Raw genomic sequence first — 17304 nt, 5'->3', positions numbered from 1 at the left:
ACATATAAAATTCACAAGGCATGTGGATAAAGTTTGCACCAGTGTTTTGTTCACAAAAGCATATATACAAGCCAAGGTTTTTAATTAGATTAGATGCAGAATTAGATGTGTCAGGGAAAACATTATTATTCCAAACAGAATTATATTCCAGAGAGTCCACTTATTATACAGGCAGGAGGTAACTTCACAAGAAGTTATAATATAAACCTTCATACAGTGAAGAGAGCACATTCAAAAGATGATACACAACCACTTTTTTTGGCAGTTCATTACCTGTGAATATGATTTTTTAAATGTCAGCAACCGTCCCCAAATGAAGTGCTTGGATTGAGGCCATATTTGGCACAAACTATAGAAATCTTTAGAATACTTTGGTTAAGATTCATGCAGCTTTCAATCCATGCATCTCAACATTAAGAATCAAGGACTCAGTCACCTCATCATAATCATAAGGTATCATGGCCATACCAAAGCCCGCAAAGAGAACTAAATCTTACTGGAATGTGCTACCCAATATTTGTGTGAAAATTTCAGGATGTGGCAAAATTTAGAGTTTAGAGGGCTTTATTGTGAATTTTTATCATACCAGGAAGCTGGCCAGTTCACTTAGAATCCCCCCGGGGGCACAATGTTCTATTATAATTTATAGTACACATTTGTAAGTGTATAGCAATGACCCTGTGGCTTTCTTCATTGCGGGATGGCTTCCATCACGTCAGAATGAAATCCTTACATAGGCAGGAATGTGCTTAAAGCAAAAAATAAGAGGTCATGGATCAAAACAATCTATAAATGAGGATGGACAATCCACCCACTTCTTTAAAAGCTAAAGAAAATTTTGAGACGATGAGTAGGAAGTGGAACACAGGAAGCTGCCTTATTCCAAACAGACCACTGGTCTATCCACCTCAGTATTGACTGGTAAGGCTCTCTAAGGTCAGAGACAAGAACCTTTCCCAAGTCCTACTTGGAGATGCCAGGAACTGAACCTGAGGACAGGCCCAGGGCTGACCAGTATATCGTGTTTTGAAAAATAAGACTTGGACAATGGTTTTGCAGAACAAAAACCCATGGGTGAAAACAACAACAGGTCAAGTGCTAGGAGCCGCTCTAGGAGCAAAGCAGCACATGCAATTGCATGTTTATAGAAACTATAGGAAGGTACAACAAATTTGATTTTTTTGGCAAGGGGGGGAATCTCGACGACTCTTCCTGATCTGCAAAAGTTAGAGCAGTATAATAGTCAAAACCCTTGCTTCTCCTGAGAGTTGTCTTGGATGGATTGTATCAAGCTGCCACAGACATTCTTTGGCAAACATGTATCCTGACGATTTCTATATTCCCTGGTGTTAACTCACTGACATGGATATTTGAAGCTGGTGAAACCTCTCACTTGCACACAGACACATTTGCAAGAGGTGCCCATTTCTTAAAGGGGAAAAAATGAGTAGGAACATGATCTATATTTCCAAGTAAGATATATTACATGTTTATTTGCGGCGGACATTTTGGAAATAGGAACGACACTGACCATCACCCCTCAAACAAAATATGTTTGTTATTTTGGAAATATGCAGAGTACAGTTAAGAAGTTATGCTATTTAAGATATGATTGGGGGGAATATAAATATATAACCTGTATACAAAAAAATCAAATCAATATTACAGATTGACACATACTAAAACACAACAGTCTCAACTCATGCTACAAAAATCCATACATTCATTCACTGAAATGGCAGGAAAATACACAGGCAGGAGAGATAATCATTTGTTTCAACGGTGCTTTCAACTGATAATACAGAGCAGCAATACTTTGGTGAATTATAACCATAGTTCATTGCCAGCGTTCAGGTAAACCTGCCTAACAATCCCTTAGGCTAGCCTTTCCCCCACTTGGTGCCCTCCACCCCACTTTTCCAGAAATCCCACTTCTAATTTCAAGTAAATAAGAGGCATTTGAAAACAAGACTAATGAAACTACCACCTACTTTCATTCCTTCATAATGGTGCTCTGGGACAGCCCAATCAAAGGGAACTAAGAGACCTGCAACGAGCAGCACATTTTGGTAAAGATAGAGGTAAAAAAATCCAGTGTGCTCAGCCGTAAGATATTTACCCCTGGAGGAAAAGGAATCAAGTGTCAAAATGGCACTGGACATATTTGGCAAATGCCAGAAACACTCCTTGAAGACAAGGGATGGCTAAAAGGCACGTCTGCTTTCCTGGGATGTCCCTCATTTCAGAATTGCAGAGCTGAAGGTACCAGCGGCTGCATGGATAGAGGGGCCTTCTACCTGCACAGCTAGACCTTTAGATACAAGCCAAGAACACCTGCTCTAGATGCCATCTTATGCTATGCATTGGACACCCAGGTGTCAAACGCAACTCCCCAGGCCTGTGGCAAGTGCTTGCCAGCAGCTTTTTAGCCAAGGGGGCACTGCCAAGGATAACTTTGCCCTAGATGAACAGCAGTCGCCAAGCGCGAGCCCAAGCTGCCTAGAATTGTGTGCTGTTTATATAGGGCTTGTCATCGCCTGCTTCTTTGTAACTGTCCTTTGAGCAGCTGTGCTTTTTGACGGGCTCCTCGGCCCACGTGGGTTCATTGGGAATCTCCACCACGTCTTTCCTGTGGAAGACTTTGTGCAGCGAGGGAGACAGGCTGCTCTTCTTCTCGTTGTAGCCATTGACCTCAGCCAGGGCCGCTTCCTGCTGGCTGCAGCACAGCTGCGGGTCGCAAGCTCTGGAGATGCACGGAGTGCTGCATAGGACTTCGGGGTTCTTCTGGTCGGTGTACTCTGGCTGGATGGTGACTGAGTGGACCCCCGCTTCGTGGAACAACTCCCTCATCTTCTGCGAAGCGTCTTGGTAATCGGAACTGGTGTGGCATTTGACGTGGAGGGTGGCAATGTTCTTCCCACTGACCATCTGCCAGACGTGCACCTCGTGAATGCTTGTAATGCCTGGCACTTCGAGCAGCTTGTTTGCTGTTGGGGAGAGAGACAATAAAAACAAGCAGAAAATAAACTCAATGAGATTTCATGAAGGGTCTACTGGCAGCAGTGATCTGATCAGAAACACTGTTCAGCAGCACACTGCAAAAGCAGAGAGAACCTTCCAGGACAAATACATTTTACGGGAGGGTTCATGGCCAGACCCAAAACATTCCTGGAAGAAGCAGAACAACTGGGCCATGCTAAACTATGCCTAGAGTCTTCCTGGGCTGCAGGGGCATCAGCACAGCACCACACACGATAGGAAAAAAGCACAAGTTCTGGAAACATTAGCTGATTGAATCAAATGTAGACCCTGCTAAATGGCAAGTATCTGTATGGATTAGGTACCAGCATAATTTTAGGAAACCCAGCATTGGATTATTTATGCCTTGCATGAGGTTGGAAAGTTATCCCCATGGGACGAGAGAACTATACTGCCCCTCAAAGCCTACATAATTCACATTAAAAACACAAACCCTAACTTTGTAACTCGGGGGGAAAAATGTCTTGGAAACTGGGAAAGTTTCTGCACAAGTTTAAGTTCTAAAGCAAAAAAGCCCCCCAACCTTCACATGGTCTGAGTGTGTGCATAAGGCAAAAGATTTATTTTTATCCTGCCCAACTAACAATGGTCTCGGGCACTTAACTGTTATCCTTCTACCTTCTTACATCTATAGATGTATGCAGTGATTTCAGGGAACAGCAGCTCAACGCCTGCTATTTTGCATGAGTACTGTGTTCTCGAAATGCATGCTTTCACTAATCCACCAAGATTTGAGTCATGTTGCTAAGACACCACCATGTGAGTCAGTTTCTCAAAGCTGCTGAGAATGTAGAGCTGGTGGTGGGGTGCATAATCCAGAAATGTAATTCCAGGAATAACACTGGCTTTTTAAGTGCTTCGGCAGTAAAATGCAACTTACTCAGCAACTGCATATTAACACTCTTGGGAACCATCTGCAGTAAGATTGTTGCCGTCTCCTTGATAAGCGGGAAGGCTGACGAGAGTATGATGATCACCATAATTATGGTCAGGCTTGGATCAATGTAGCACTCCCAGTTGCATGGAGTGTTCTTGTCCAGAGGAAGTGCATAGAATATGGAAGCAGCCACTACAACGATAACTGAGCCAAGAGCATCCCCCATCACATGCAAAAGAACACCTGAGATAAAGGACAGGAGAAACATTTGCTTTGATGATCAGATTTTGGGTTGTTCAAAGGCAGTAGATGTCAACCAGAGCTCGATCAAAACTTGCTTTTGAACCTAACTTTTTATAAATAGGACAATATTAAAATCCAGGTTCCGCTTTCACATGTGACCTAGACCCATAATTCCTAATGTCATCACAGAATGACTACATTCATGTGAGTACTGGTATTAGATTCAAAGCATTAGCTTTAAGAATGGAAAAGCAAACTATAGAGGACATTATATGTGAAATTTTACTTAGATGGGTGCTCAGCGATGCAAGTGACAAAGTGTGAAGACTGCAATGAGTCCATTTTGCCACATGTACACATAGTGAGAAACCACCATCTAGTGTGGCTTCCCAATGGCCTCCACAGTCACTTATGGACACACGGTTAAGACTATATTCATGCAGTAAAGCACATGGGCACATGATCTTCACACACTTATGTTCTCCTATGCCTGTGTAAGTAAAAAATAAAATGTGGCGGTCCCTAAGCTCGTTGACCACAAGCCGAAAGCTGGATCATTTGATATTGTTAACGCGTCAGATACATGGACATCATCATGTGTAAAGGATTCTAAACTTGGCCTTCCAGGAGTCAACTTGGCTGCATCTGAGCAGCTATAGTCTATCTGTATTCTTTATATTGGTCAGTAATTTAATAACCTGTTGGATTAAATATGGTTTATTGATATCTTGTACAGTGGCGGAGGAACCCTCTCTGGCACCCGGGGAGGCGCAGTCCATATGGGCTGCTGCCGCTCTCTCGCAGCCCATACGGTCACTGTGCAAGATGCAACCCATATGGCCACCATTTGCGAGAGCAGCAGCCCATATGGACCCCACACGAGCGGCACCCATACAGACTGCAGGCGCCCTCGGCCGCTCTACAGCTGGGGGGAGGCAGGGGCCATCTTGGCAACCCTCCCAGAGTGGCACCTGGGGCGGATCGCCCCCTCTGCCGCCCCCTTCCTACGCCACTGATCTTGTACTATAAATGTATTTAGAAACGGTGGGAATAAACCGGAACAGGTCGCCAATAAAGAGGGTCCCCCAAAATTGGGTAAGTTGTCTATCCTGTATTACCTCTGATATTCAAAGCTTCGGATTTTTTCTCTTTTTTCTGTATCACCTCATCTTCGGGCTTATTCTGGGTATTTATGGTGTCACCTGCATTCAAAGAAGAAACGCTGTGTTGTGTATAAGTTCTACAAACAGAAAAAAACACCAATCTTTTCAAAACCAACCTAAATCTTAAACGGTACCAGACGTTTTAGCAATGACCCTCCCATGCCTGCATGCAGACAACACACGTGCAATCATAACTGGAAGCTGATGCATAATTTCATGGAAACGTGGAAAGTAAACAAACTCCAATACATATAAATCACGGTTATTTATTTGTGCTTAAAAGCTCTGCAAACTCCCACACAAATTTTTTTTTTGTCGGTAAAAGAAACAAAAATTATTTCATGAGCAAAAGGACAAAGTGCAAAAACAAAATCCCCCTCCCAAAAAAAGTATTTGAAGAAAAAGAAACCAACACAGAGAGAAAATATTGTTAGGGGAGGACACCAAAAATGAAAGGAGGGCAAATAAACATGAAAGAAGGGAACAGGAAGGAATAGAAAAGAAGGGGGGAAGGTGTAAAAAAGAGAAAGAGAAAAGTGTGGAGAGAAAAATAACAAACCAGAAAGTTGATGATGGCATGGAAAATCTGCCTCATCTAATCTACCTAAAAGTCAATATAACATTAGAAGTTATTTAACTATACCCACTTTTAACTGGCATTTTACAGTAAAATCTGCACATTTTTTTTGTACTTGGCCTGTGTTCATATCACCCAGAGACTAGATGGAGACTAGGTGGAGGTGGAGGAAAGAGAGGTTGGAAAGAGAAAAGTAAGAATAGGGAAAGCTGAAGGAGGATTTAAAAAGAAAGAGAGCCAGTGTGGTGGTTGGAATGATGGGCTTTGAAACGCCCACTCGGCCAAAAGGCTCACTGGAGGATCTTGGTTCCCTATCTCTTAGCCTAACCTACCTCACAGGGTTGCTGTGAGGACAAAATGGAGACGAGAAGTGCGTACCACTCCCCAGAGAAAAAGTGAGGTATAAAAGTAATATAAATAAAACAAAAAAGTACCAATACAAGAGTGGGGGATGGGATGGGATGGCAGTGAAAAACAAGAGGGAAGAGAGCATATAGGGCTGGATAAATATATTTATTCATCATAATATAAATAGAAGAATTCCAATTATAAGAAGTGTGGGGAAATGTACAAGTTAAGGAAAGGAGGTGGGTGGAAAACAAATTATACTGATGCAAAGAAAACTGATGGAAAAAATATGCCCCCCAAAGAAGAGAATATGGGGAAAACATCAGAAATGGGCAAAGGAGGAGAACGAAAATGGTGAAGAGAGGAAAGGAGGCGAGGGATCAATGGAGGAGGAAACCGAGAGGCACCTGCTCCGTCCACGCTGCCAGTCTCCAGGTCGAGGTCGAGGGCCGCTGGCAGGGTGCCCTCGGGGGCGGCGGCGGAGCCGGGCTCGGGGTCTCCGTCGAGGCTGGGCTCTGGCGTGGCCTTCGCCGGCGGGCCGCGTCGCAGGCAGGCGGGCCAGCAGGAGGCCCAGTCCTGGAAGACGAGGAGCCCCACGAGGTTGACGGCGAGGCCGAGCGCGCCCACGATGAGGATGAGCTCGGGGTCGCGGATGGCCTGGGGGCTGGCCAGGCGCTGCAGGGCCTCCACGAGGATGGTGAAGGAGAGCGCGGCCAGGAAGACGGCGTTGCAGAGGGCGCCCACCACCTCGGCGCGGCCGTAGCCGAAGGAGGCGTCGGGGCTGCGGCGCCGGCGGCGGCGGGAGATGCGCCCGGTGGAGAGGCCCACGCAGAGCGCGATCAGGTCGGAGAGCATGTTGAAGGAGTCGGACACCAGCGCGATGGAGTTGCCCACGTAGCCCGACACCATCTCGGCCACGAAGAAGCCCGCCGTCAGCACCAGCATGAAAATCAGGCGGCACGTCTGGCCCGTGTAGCGCCCCATGGCGAAGCAGGAGGCGGCGCGCTTGGAGAGGGGCGCGCGCTTGGAGAGGAAGGCGCTGCCGGGTGGGCGCCCCTACTCTTGAAGCCCTCTAGGGGCTTCCTGGGCTCCAGCCCCCGAGTGAGCCTCCGGGCTGGCTTGTTGCTTCGCCGTCGCCCCCTCCGTCGGGCTGGCTGCGCCTTTGGACCGGCGGGCAGAGAGGCGAAGGCGCGGCGCTAATCGCCCTCTCCGCCGCCTGGCAACAAGTGCTTTGCGCGCCCTGCCGCTGCTGGTGACTCTGCACTTTGCTTTTATAGAGGCGCGGCAGGGGCGGCACCGACGCCCTTCTGCACCGACAGCGCCCGGCGAGATTTGCCGCCGTCCGCAATTTCTTATCCATCAGCGCTAAAGGATAAAGGGAAAAAAGCGCCTATTGCCAACTCACCGCCCCGCCCACGCGCTTGCCATGCACCCAGCCAAGGTACAAGAGCCATCTCAGCATCTCTGCCTCCTTTGCTTTTAAATAGGGAAGGTGTTGGACAGGTGTCGGTTTCACCTGCCGCTCCTGGGGATCATTTGGGGCGCTGCCACACACACATTAGGGTGTATCGTTTTCCCCCGTTGCCGGACACATGCTCTCACGACCATGTTTTGCAGCTATGGGTGTGAGCTCGCCTTTAACATAAAGAGTTGGCGATCCTATAATCTGCCTGTTATTTGCAAATGCTCGTCATATCTTAAATTATTGACCAATATTTATGAATTCCCCTGCCCCGTTTGAGCCCAGAGCTAAAATGGCCATAAAATAATCTTGGAAAGAGCAATCGAGGATAAGAAGTTTAAGCGCAGGCTCGCCCAGCACAAAAGCTTGTTTTGAATATGTATATTCCCATTCAAACCCATATAAGCATCTCCAGAAAACATTTAAGCCCCAGGATTCTTTATGTTCTGCTTCCTTCCAGCTCAAGGATTCTTTTAAAAAGCAGATACTTACAATATTACCAATTATGCCCTTTTCAGTTTCACTGTCTCTTATACAAGCTGGAATCAAATCTGAAGACTAGTCTGTATTTTAGATAAGATTATCTTGCCATCCGTGGGCTGCCATTTAATTGCATCCTGATTTTAATTTTAAGATGTATTTTAATTAATTGTTTGATTGTGTTTTTAATGTATCATATATTTGGTGTTAGCCGCCCTGAGCCCGGTCCTGGCCGTGGAGGACAGGGTATAAATAAAATTATTATTATTATTATTATTATTATTATTATTATTATTATTATCATCATCACCATCATTACATGAATCCAATGCTACTACAATCAATGCACATCTAAAGACCTGGCTTCCCCCAAAGGATCCTGGGAACTGTACTTTGTTAAGAGCACTGGGAATTGTAGCTCTGTGAAGGAGAAGCTACAGTTTTCAGGATTCTTTGGGGGAAACTCAAGTACTGTACTTTAAATGCATGGTGAAAATCTGCAAATGAATCTTCATTAATAATTCCAAATTAATTTAAGCGGATGACATGTTTTGAAATGTTATCAGCTTAAATTAATTTGGAACTATTGGAATTAATGTTGCCATTGAATAACCTATTTTGAAATTCAGTGAATCACCAATTTTAAACATTGCAGGATAGGAGGAAAAGTTACCCAGCGTCAAGGAATATTATGGTCCAATGGGCATAGATTAGACAACATGAAAAAATTCTGGAACTAATTGAAATCACAAGCAATGGTATAGCTCTTTTCACTAAAAGCTTACAAATCAACAACAACAAAAAGAGGCAGCATTTTCTGTATTGTCCAAGTCATACACCTTAGGCACTTATTTGCCTGTTACAAAATTCATCCATCATATGATATTCTCATATCATACAGCATCTGTTCCCCACCACCATGCACAAAAGAAGTATCATTTTCTCCTGAGAGAAGAAAAATGGCTCTGCTCCTTGTTGGTGAAGAAGATATGATATATCTTCACTATATCCTGCATGTGTCATAGAATTGCAGAGTTGGAAGGGACCCCAAGGGTCATCTAGTCCAACCCACTGGAATGCAGGAATCTCAACCAAAGCATCCATGGCCAATGACCACCTCTGCTTAAAAACCTCCATTGAAGAAGAGCCCACCACGTTCTGAGAGAGTCTGTTCCACTGTGAAACAGCTCTTACCGTCAGAAGGTGGGATTCTTTCTTTCTGTTCCCCAACCGAATTGACGCCCGCCAGTGCTGCCAGATTGGATAGTGGCAATAGTGTTTTACTGCCAAGTGATAAGTGGATGCTGTAAATGACACTGCCTTATCAAATTGTAGCAGGCAAGAATATGATTGCGGTTATGTTTAATATCCCAAACTGGCTTGCCAAGTTCTGTCGAGGAAAGAATAATATTTTATCTGAATAGCATTTGTAGTTCCCATTTATTCAAATAACAGTTGAAATATCAAGCAGATCTAACTGAAATTGAGAGACTAACATTAAGGTTAAAAAAAAAAAGACTCATTCTGTGAGTAGCATAGTTTTAGCATCATTTACCCTCTTTACTGTTGCTTAAACCTCCAGTCACACTATTAATTATGTGTGCAAGGATTAAACTTGGGCAACACAACTACTAGCCATGATGGCTATATCTTACCTCTGTGCATCCCAGTTGCTTAGGGTCATATTGCACTCAGGTCCTGCTTGTGGGCTGCTGTGAGAACAGACTGCTAGACTAAATAGTCCTTTGGTTTGATCCAACAGGACTCTTCCTGTTTTCTTATGTTCTGTAGACCAGTTTGTGGCAGACCATAGCTGTCTTTTTGTTCTCATGCTTAGCCATTCAGTGGGTTCGTAACTACTGAATTTTCTAGATCTCAACCCTCTTAATGATGTCAGGCCATAACTGCCTGCACCTGATTGCTTATGGGGAAGCCAAAGTCAAGAATTACAAACCTTCTCCATCCTCAATGAACCAGCTGAGTTTCAGAATCCTTGTGGAGAAAGCCACTGACGAAAATAAAAGTAGCACGAGACAGTGGCGGGAATTTGGTTGTGACATATTGTGTCGCTTTGGACGAGTCTCTGTCTAATATAACTATCCTGCCTCCCAGGAATGTATTTAGGATTTATGGACATATCGGTCTATTTTGGTTTCTCCGTGTTTTTCCTGTCTTATGTTCAGATTGAAGGTAGGAGTCTATCAATTAATGAAGATGATCATCCAAATGTCATAGACCAAATGGAGCAAACAGCACGCGGACCTAGTGGTGGGAGGAAAAAATCCTTAAATAAGAGACACGGGGGAATGATTAATGGACTTCAATGTCTGTACACTAATGCGCAAAGCATGGGAAATAAACAAGATGAGCTTGAGCTCTTGGTACAGCAAACTAAATATGACATAATAGGCATCACTGAAACCTGGTGGGATAAGTCCTACGATTGGAATGTAATAATGGGGGGATACAATCTATTTCAGAGAAACAGACCAGACAAGAAAGGAGGAGGAGTGGCGTTATATGTCAGGGATGTGTATACCTGTGAAGAGATCCAAGATTTAGAACCTCAAAGCCAATGTGAGAGCATTTGGGTCAAAATTAAGGGAGAGAAGAATAACAGAGACCTCATTGTGGGAGTTTACTATAGATCCCCAAGCCAAACGGAGGACATAGATGATGCCTTCCTGGAACAGATGGCCAAGCATGCAAAAGGAAGGGAGATAGTAGTAATGGGGGACTTCAATTACCCGGATATTTGTTGGACGTCAAACTCAGCCAAGAGCATAAGGTCAAACAGATTCCTCACTGGCCTTGCAGACAACTTCATTGTCCAGAAAGTGGGAGAAGCAACAAGAGGAACAGCCATTTTAGATCTGGTCCTAACCAATGTTGATGACCTGGTTAGTGGGGTAGAAGTGGAAGGATCATTAGGCGCGAGTGATCATGCTCTTCTGAAGTTTACTATACAGCGGAAAGGAGCAGCCAAGCATACTAGGACTCAATTTCTTGACTTTAAGAAAGCCGACTTCATAAAACTTAGGGAAGTGCTGGGTGAGATCCCATGGACAGCAATACTAAAAGGAAAGGGAGTTCATGATGGCTGGGAGTTTGTTAAGAGGGAGATAGTAAAAGCACAACGTCAGGCAATACCAATGAGACGGAAACATGGAAGGTGCCTAAAGAAGCCAGGGTGGCTATCTAAAGAACTTTTAACTGAATTAAGATTAAAAAAGGATGTGTACAAAAAATGGAAAAGGGGGGAAACCACCAAAGAGGAATTCAAACAAATAGCCAGCACGTGTAGACACAAAGTCAGAAAAGCTAAAGCACAGAATGAACTCAGGCTTGCTAGAGAGGTTAAAAGCAACAAAAAAGGCTTTTATGGGTATGTTCGTAGCAAAAGGAAGAACAAAGAAACAGTGGGGTCACTCAGAGGAGAAGATGGTGAAATGCAAACAGGGGACACAGAAAGGGCTGAACTCCTCAATGCCTTCTTTGCCTCAGTCTTCTCCGATAAAGAAAACAATGCCCGACCTGAAGAATTTGGAGCAAATGATTCAGCAAAGGAAACACAGCCCAGAATAACTAAGGAGACAGTACAAGAATATTTGGCTAGTTTAGATGTATTCAAGTCTCCAGGGCCAGATGAACTGCATCCAAGAGTATTAAAAGAACTGGCAGATGTGATCTCAGAACCACTGGCAGTCATCTTCGAGAAATCCTGGAGAACAGGCGAAGTCCCGGCAGACTGGAGGAGGGCAAATGTTGTCCCTATTTTCAAAAAGGGGAAAAGAGAGGACCCAAATAATTACCGCCCAGTCAGTCTGACATCAATAGCAGGGAAGATTCTGGAGCAGATCATTAAGCAAACAGTCTGTGAGCACCTAGAAAGGAATGCTGTGATCACCAATAGTCAGCATGGATTTCTGAAAAATAAGTCATGTCAGACTAACCTGATCTCATTTTTTGACAGAATTACAAGCCTGGTAGATGAAGGGAACTCAGTGGATATAGCCTACCTTGATTTCAGTAAGGCATTTGACAAGGTGCCCCATGATATTCTTGTAAAGAAGCTGGTAAAATGCGGTCTTGACTCTGCTACCACTCAGTGGATTTGTAACTGGCTGACTGACCGAACCCAAAGGGTGCTCATCAATGGTTCCTCTTCATCCTGGAGAAGAGTGACTAGTGGGGTGCCACAGGGTTCTGTCTTGGGCCCGGTCTTATTTAACATCTTTATCAACGACTTGGATGATGGACTCAAGGGCATCCTGATCAAATTTGCAGATGACACCAAACTGGGAGGGGTGGCTAACACCCCAGAGGACAGGATCACACTTCAAAACGACCTTGACAGATTAGAGAACTGGGCAAAAACAAACAAAATGAATTTTAACAGGGAGAAATGTAAAGTATTGCACTTGGGCAAAAAAAATGAGAGGCACAAATACAAGATGGGTGACACCTGGCTTGAGAGCAGTACATGTGAAAAGGATCTAGGAGTCTTGGTTGACCACAAACTTGACATGAGCCAACAGTGTGACGCGGCAGCTAAAAAAGCCAATGCAATTCTGGGCTGCATCAATAGGAGTATAGCATCTAGATCAAGGGAAGTAATAGTGCCACTGTATTCTGCTCTGGTCAGACCACACCTGGAGTACTGTGTCCAGTTCTGGGCACCACAATTCAAGAAGGACACTGACAAACTGGAACGTGTCCAGAGGAGGGCAACCAAAATGGTCAAAGGCCTGGAAACGATGCCTTATGAGGAACGGCTAAGGGAGCTGGGCATGTTTAGCCTGGAGAAGAGGAGGTTAAGGGGTGATATGATAGCCATGTTCAAATATATAAAAGGATGTCACATAGAGGAGGGAGAAAGGTTGTTTTCTGCTGCTCCAGAGAAGCGGACACGGAGCAATGGATCCAAACTACAAGAAAGAAGATTCCACCTAAACATTAGGAAGAACTTCCTGACAGTAAGAGCTGTTCGACAGTGGAATTTGCTGCCAAGGAGTGTGGTGGAGTCTCCTACTTTGGAGGTCTTTAAGCAGAGGCTTGACAACCATATGTCAGGAGTGCTCTGATGATGTTTCCTGCTTGGCAGGGGGTTGGACTCGATGGCCCTTGTGGTCTCTTCCAACTCTATGATTCTATGATTCTATGATTCTATGACCATATCCGCATCAGTTTGTGAATTTTGTAAAGGTCCTGACAAAAATTCATATACATTTTCATAGGAACTTAAGAAGCTGCTATATAATGAATCCGGACCATTGGTCCAGCTAGCTCAGAATAATCTACACTGAATAGCACTGGCTCACAAGGATTTCAGACAGATTTCAGTCCTACATGGAGACGCTGAGGATTGGACCAGGGAAACTTCTACAGATACTTCATCACTGAAGTTTCATGTATGCTTCTCCTAATATAGACATTTTTGCATGCAGTTTTGCCTAACGTACATATTTTTTCCCAGCAGTTTCTCCTCACAGAATGCCCTTTTTACATTATTTTCTTACACACACACTTTTGTGTGCACTTTTACCTAATGCACACTTTTTGGTGTGCATATTCTCGGTCGGAGAATTGCATTGCAAAATTTAGAGAAGTGCGAATTTCAAAGGATAACTGCGAAATTAGGTAGAATAAGAATAGAGAGGTCACATGCACACCCTACATTTAAGGCACTCCTACAGCACTTTAACAGTCACGGAGAATCCTGGAAACTATAGTTTGTTCAGGGTGCTGAAAATTGTAGGTCTTTGAAGTCAGCACACGTAACAAACCAGAGTTCCCAGGATATTTGGAAGGCGCCATGGTGGAATGAGAGTTTTAAATGCAAGGTGTGGATGTGATCCAAATCCAGAGTAATAAGCTATAATAGTGCAGGGAGGGGAAGCATCTTTACTCAACACTGAAAGGATAATACTGTGAACGCCAGGTAAACTTCCTTGTTGACGGAATTTGACAAGCGGTGTCACTACTAAGGAGATCTCCTTTCTAGTCCCACCTACCTTACCTCAGGTAGGGCATCTGGATGATATCCTCAAAAGACTGCCTCACTTTATAAGCAGGTTGATATGAGAGTAGGTGCTCCTGCAGGTATCTGGATTCCCTCCTTAAGGGACTTTGAAGGTAAGCACCAGCACTTTTAATTGTGCTCCCTGTAGGATTTTGGGGAACAATAACTTTGCATATTCAAGAAGGAGCTATAGCCAATCCTGCGAAGCATAGCTGTATGATATATGCGTTTGAAAACCTGTTTGCCAGATTCCCACTTGGCAATTTGAGGGGTACATTTTTTATATATAAAAAGTACACCTAAAAGAATGTGTGATTTGGCTCCAAGTCTATTCAAAAGGAGTGACTCTGTAAGATGGCATGTTCTTTCTAGGTTAGCCTCTGAAGGATTCTTAATAATTGTGGCCAAAGTGCAAAGCTGGCTAATAGCCATTTATACAACCACCAGATTATTAATTGCTAGAAAGTGATAATTGGCTTGTCCATTGACGTCAACGGGCTGCACAGTTATCACTAAGGGCAGAGTGTGATGAGATGTGGATTGCATAGCTTGGAATGTGCCCTCTACATTCGGTTTCCATTGCTCCTGCATTGTGGGGAGGTACTATAGGTCCATGAGTACGCTCCAGAAACCACTCAAGCTGAAAGGGCAGGGAATTTAGTGGACCTGCCACCACTGCTTCCCACACCTCCCAATTCTACAAGTTTATTTGGCCAGAATAGTGACTACAGCTGTTCATCTTTATACAAACAATTATCTCTGACACCTAAATGTTAGCATAGTCCAGGGATAGCCATCCCAGGTGTTGTTGGTCTCCAACTCCCATCAGCTGCAGCCAGCATGACCAATGGTCAGCGGGGATAAGAGCTGTTGGCCAACAGGATCTGGAGAACATCAAGTCGGTCACCCATGTCCTGGTAGGGCATGACAACTGACTTTTCAAATGCTCTGCTTTAGTAATTAAGGCATTGGTGACTCACACAATTGCCATCGAAAGAGAGAAAGAGAAAGAGATTTGGCAGGCCCAATCACTGTGCTTCTTTAGACACCTGCTGAAAACTTTTCTGTTTCAGCAAGCCTATCCAGACACAGAATTTGCTCTTAAATTTGCTTTATCTCATTTTTAATTGTTTTTGTTATTACCAAAATGTTTGCCACACTGAGCTCCTTTGGGAGGAAGGGTGGGGCATACATTTAATACATAAATAATATGAAACGTGGTTGACCAAGAAAATAACAGTGGAGTGATTATGTGTTCTCCCCAAGATCCTAATGAGAAAAAAGAGTCGACACACAACTTTCAACCTTTTGTTTTATTTTAATTGTGTAACACATTTGCAATGTGCCCAGCCGTCAGTAGAGGTGGCTCATAACAATAATTAAAATCAGAAATCATATACCTTTGACATAATATATTGGTACAAACGAGTTACATCCAATGAAATGTGTGTAGCTTTTTTCAAGCAAGAACAAATGTGACCCCCCATTGGCAGTGCAGTGGAGAGACATTGCCTCTTATAGTGCAGCTTCTTAATTCTGGACCCAGAACTTACGTAATGTGCCATAAAGCTCCTGATGATTTAAGCAGATGCTGATTTATTTATTTTTAAAGTCACTTAGGGGATTCAGATTTTCATTTCTACTGTTTGACCTTTTCGCAAACTTCTACTATTCTCTTGACAAAATTCAGCCAGCAATGTAGATCACTTAATTTCAAGGAACAGTGAGATGACACTTCCCTTTCTCATAACGCAAATAGGCAGTAGCAGTAGCAACAAATCAGCAATGTAGCCCTGATTGCACAGTCACTCTCACACACATTCTTAGTGACAATGCATACATATAGAATAGTATATGTTGTACCTACTTCTGTACATATGGAATAAGGCATTTTCAAGACTCACCTAAATCAGGAAAGGGTGTTATCACTGGACCTTCTCTAATTGAGTAGCCTAAGAAAAATATTAATGGAAAGCATACTGATTAAATATTCTGGGAGAGGCTCAGACTAACCAAACAGCAATAGAATTCTTCTAGTTTTAAATTACCAGTCATTCCACCTCTGAATAGTATAGACTCAGCTGAATAGCCATGATTTCATCAACGCTCATGGAAAATATCCATAGCCTCAAAGTTATATTTCCAATAGAAGTAGTTAGGGTTGCTTCCAAATGTAACTGAGTTGTGTTTTGATAAGAGGAAATGCCACACTGGTAAGGACTGGTGGTTCTTGGTAACTCGCAAAAAGCTTGTGGCTTGTGATGCATTGTAATAATTTTTTGTTATTTAAAAAAGGCCAACACATGATTGCTTTTGATCATGCCACATATCGAACTATTTAAAAGTTTAGGGTCTGCATCAAGGAGCAACCCCCCCCCAAAAAAACACCCTTTAATAAAGTGTCAACCTATGTCTAGAAGTATTAATTATGGATAAGGTAGTGATTTTTTAAAATTCCTTACCTGTTTCCATGTCTTGGTCAAAAGAGTCACGGCAGTAGCAACAGTCCATAAAGACGACATAATTGACCACATTGAAGAACAGCCCTACAAGTCCAGCGATTAGGACAAAGAGCGCATTTTCGGTCTTCTGCGGGTTGAGGAACCTCTTCAGGGCTTCGATCAGGATGCTGAACATGAGGGCCGTGGCAAAGACAGAGTTGCCAAATGCACCCACCACATCGGCCCGGGGGAAGCCAAAGGTGCTGTTCTTGTGCCACCGAATGCGGCTGACTCTTACGCCCAGCAAGCCGACGATCATAGAGATCAGGTGAGACAGGACAGCAAAAGCGTCCGAGGTGAGAGAGAGGGAGTTACCTATGTAGCCCACCACCATTTCGCCCACAAAAAGCATAAACGTCACAATGCACATGAAGAAAAGGCGGCTGCTCCGTCCCGTGTAGCGACCCATGGCGGAGAAGCGTTCTCTGTGCTTGCGAGAAGGGTCTTGGCAGGATTAGCAAGCAATGACTGGCAGGTCTCCCCTTTTTATTGTCTGCTGCTGCTTGTGTTTAGAAGCTAATTTTTATAAGATGCACTAAAGCAATAAAACTAGTTTAAAGGGCAATTAAGCCAGGGGGTTATCGCGTGGAGG

The 17304-nt window shown here is 43.9% G+C and overlaps 1 protein-coding gene across 2 annotated transcripts; it reads right to left on the bottom strand.

Moving 5' to 3' along the window:
• Positions 1-1473: 1473 nt before the first annotated feature.
• Positions 1474-17208, bottom strand: SLC30A10 (solute carrier family 30 member 10). 2 transcript variants are annotated; one of them, XM_081187480.1, is made up of 5 exons: positions 16674-17208; positions 16116-16163; positions 5278-5361; positions 3920-4159; positions 1474-2987 (listed from the first exon to the last, which is right to left on the bottom strand). In XM_081187480.1, exons 1-5 carry the CDS (start codon positions 17119-17121, stop codon positions 2500-2502), a joined length of 1308 nt encoding a protein of 435 aa, XP_081043606.1. In that variant the 5' UTR covers positions 17122-17208; the 3' UTR covers positions 1474-2499. The 2 variants fall into 2 exon arrangements, with proteins under 2 accessions (XP_081043606.1, XP_081043605.1); XM_081187479.1 differs by lacking the exons at positions 16116-16163; positions 16674-17208 and adding an exon at positions 6655-7450.
• Between the last annotated feature and the right edge of the window lie 96 nt (positions 17209-17304).

The sequence above is a fragment of the Podarcis bocagei genome, assembly GCF_964188305.1.
Source record: "Podarcis bocagei genome assembly, chromosome: 3".
Lineage (NCBI taxonomy): Eukaryota > Metazoa > Chordata > Lepidosauria > Squamata > Lacertidae > Podarcis > Podarcis bocagei.
The sequence above is the reverse complement of the archived record's forward strand: the minus strand, read 5'-3'. Positions and strand labels throughout refer to the sequence as shown.

What these genes read in the sequence shown, in the direction of transcription:
- SLC30A10 (XM_081187479.1), bottom strand. Translation starts at nt 7,231, where the DNA reads ATGGGGCGCTACACGGGCCAGACGTGCCGCCTGATTTTCATGCTGGTG. An exon ending in CGAAGCTTTGAATATCAGAG is followed by an intron (nt 4,160 to 5,277) that starts GTAATACAGGAT and finishes CCTTTATCTCAG; the next exon opens with GTGTTCTTTTGCATGTGATG. An exon ending in TGTTAATATGCAGTTGCTGA is followed by an intron (nt 2,988 to 3,919) that starts GTAAGTTGCATT and finishes TCTCCCCAACAG; the next exon opens with CAAACAAGCTGCTCGAAGTG.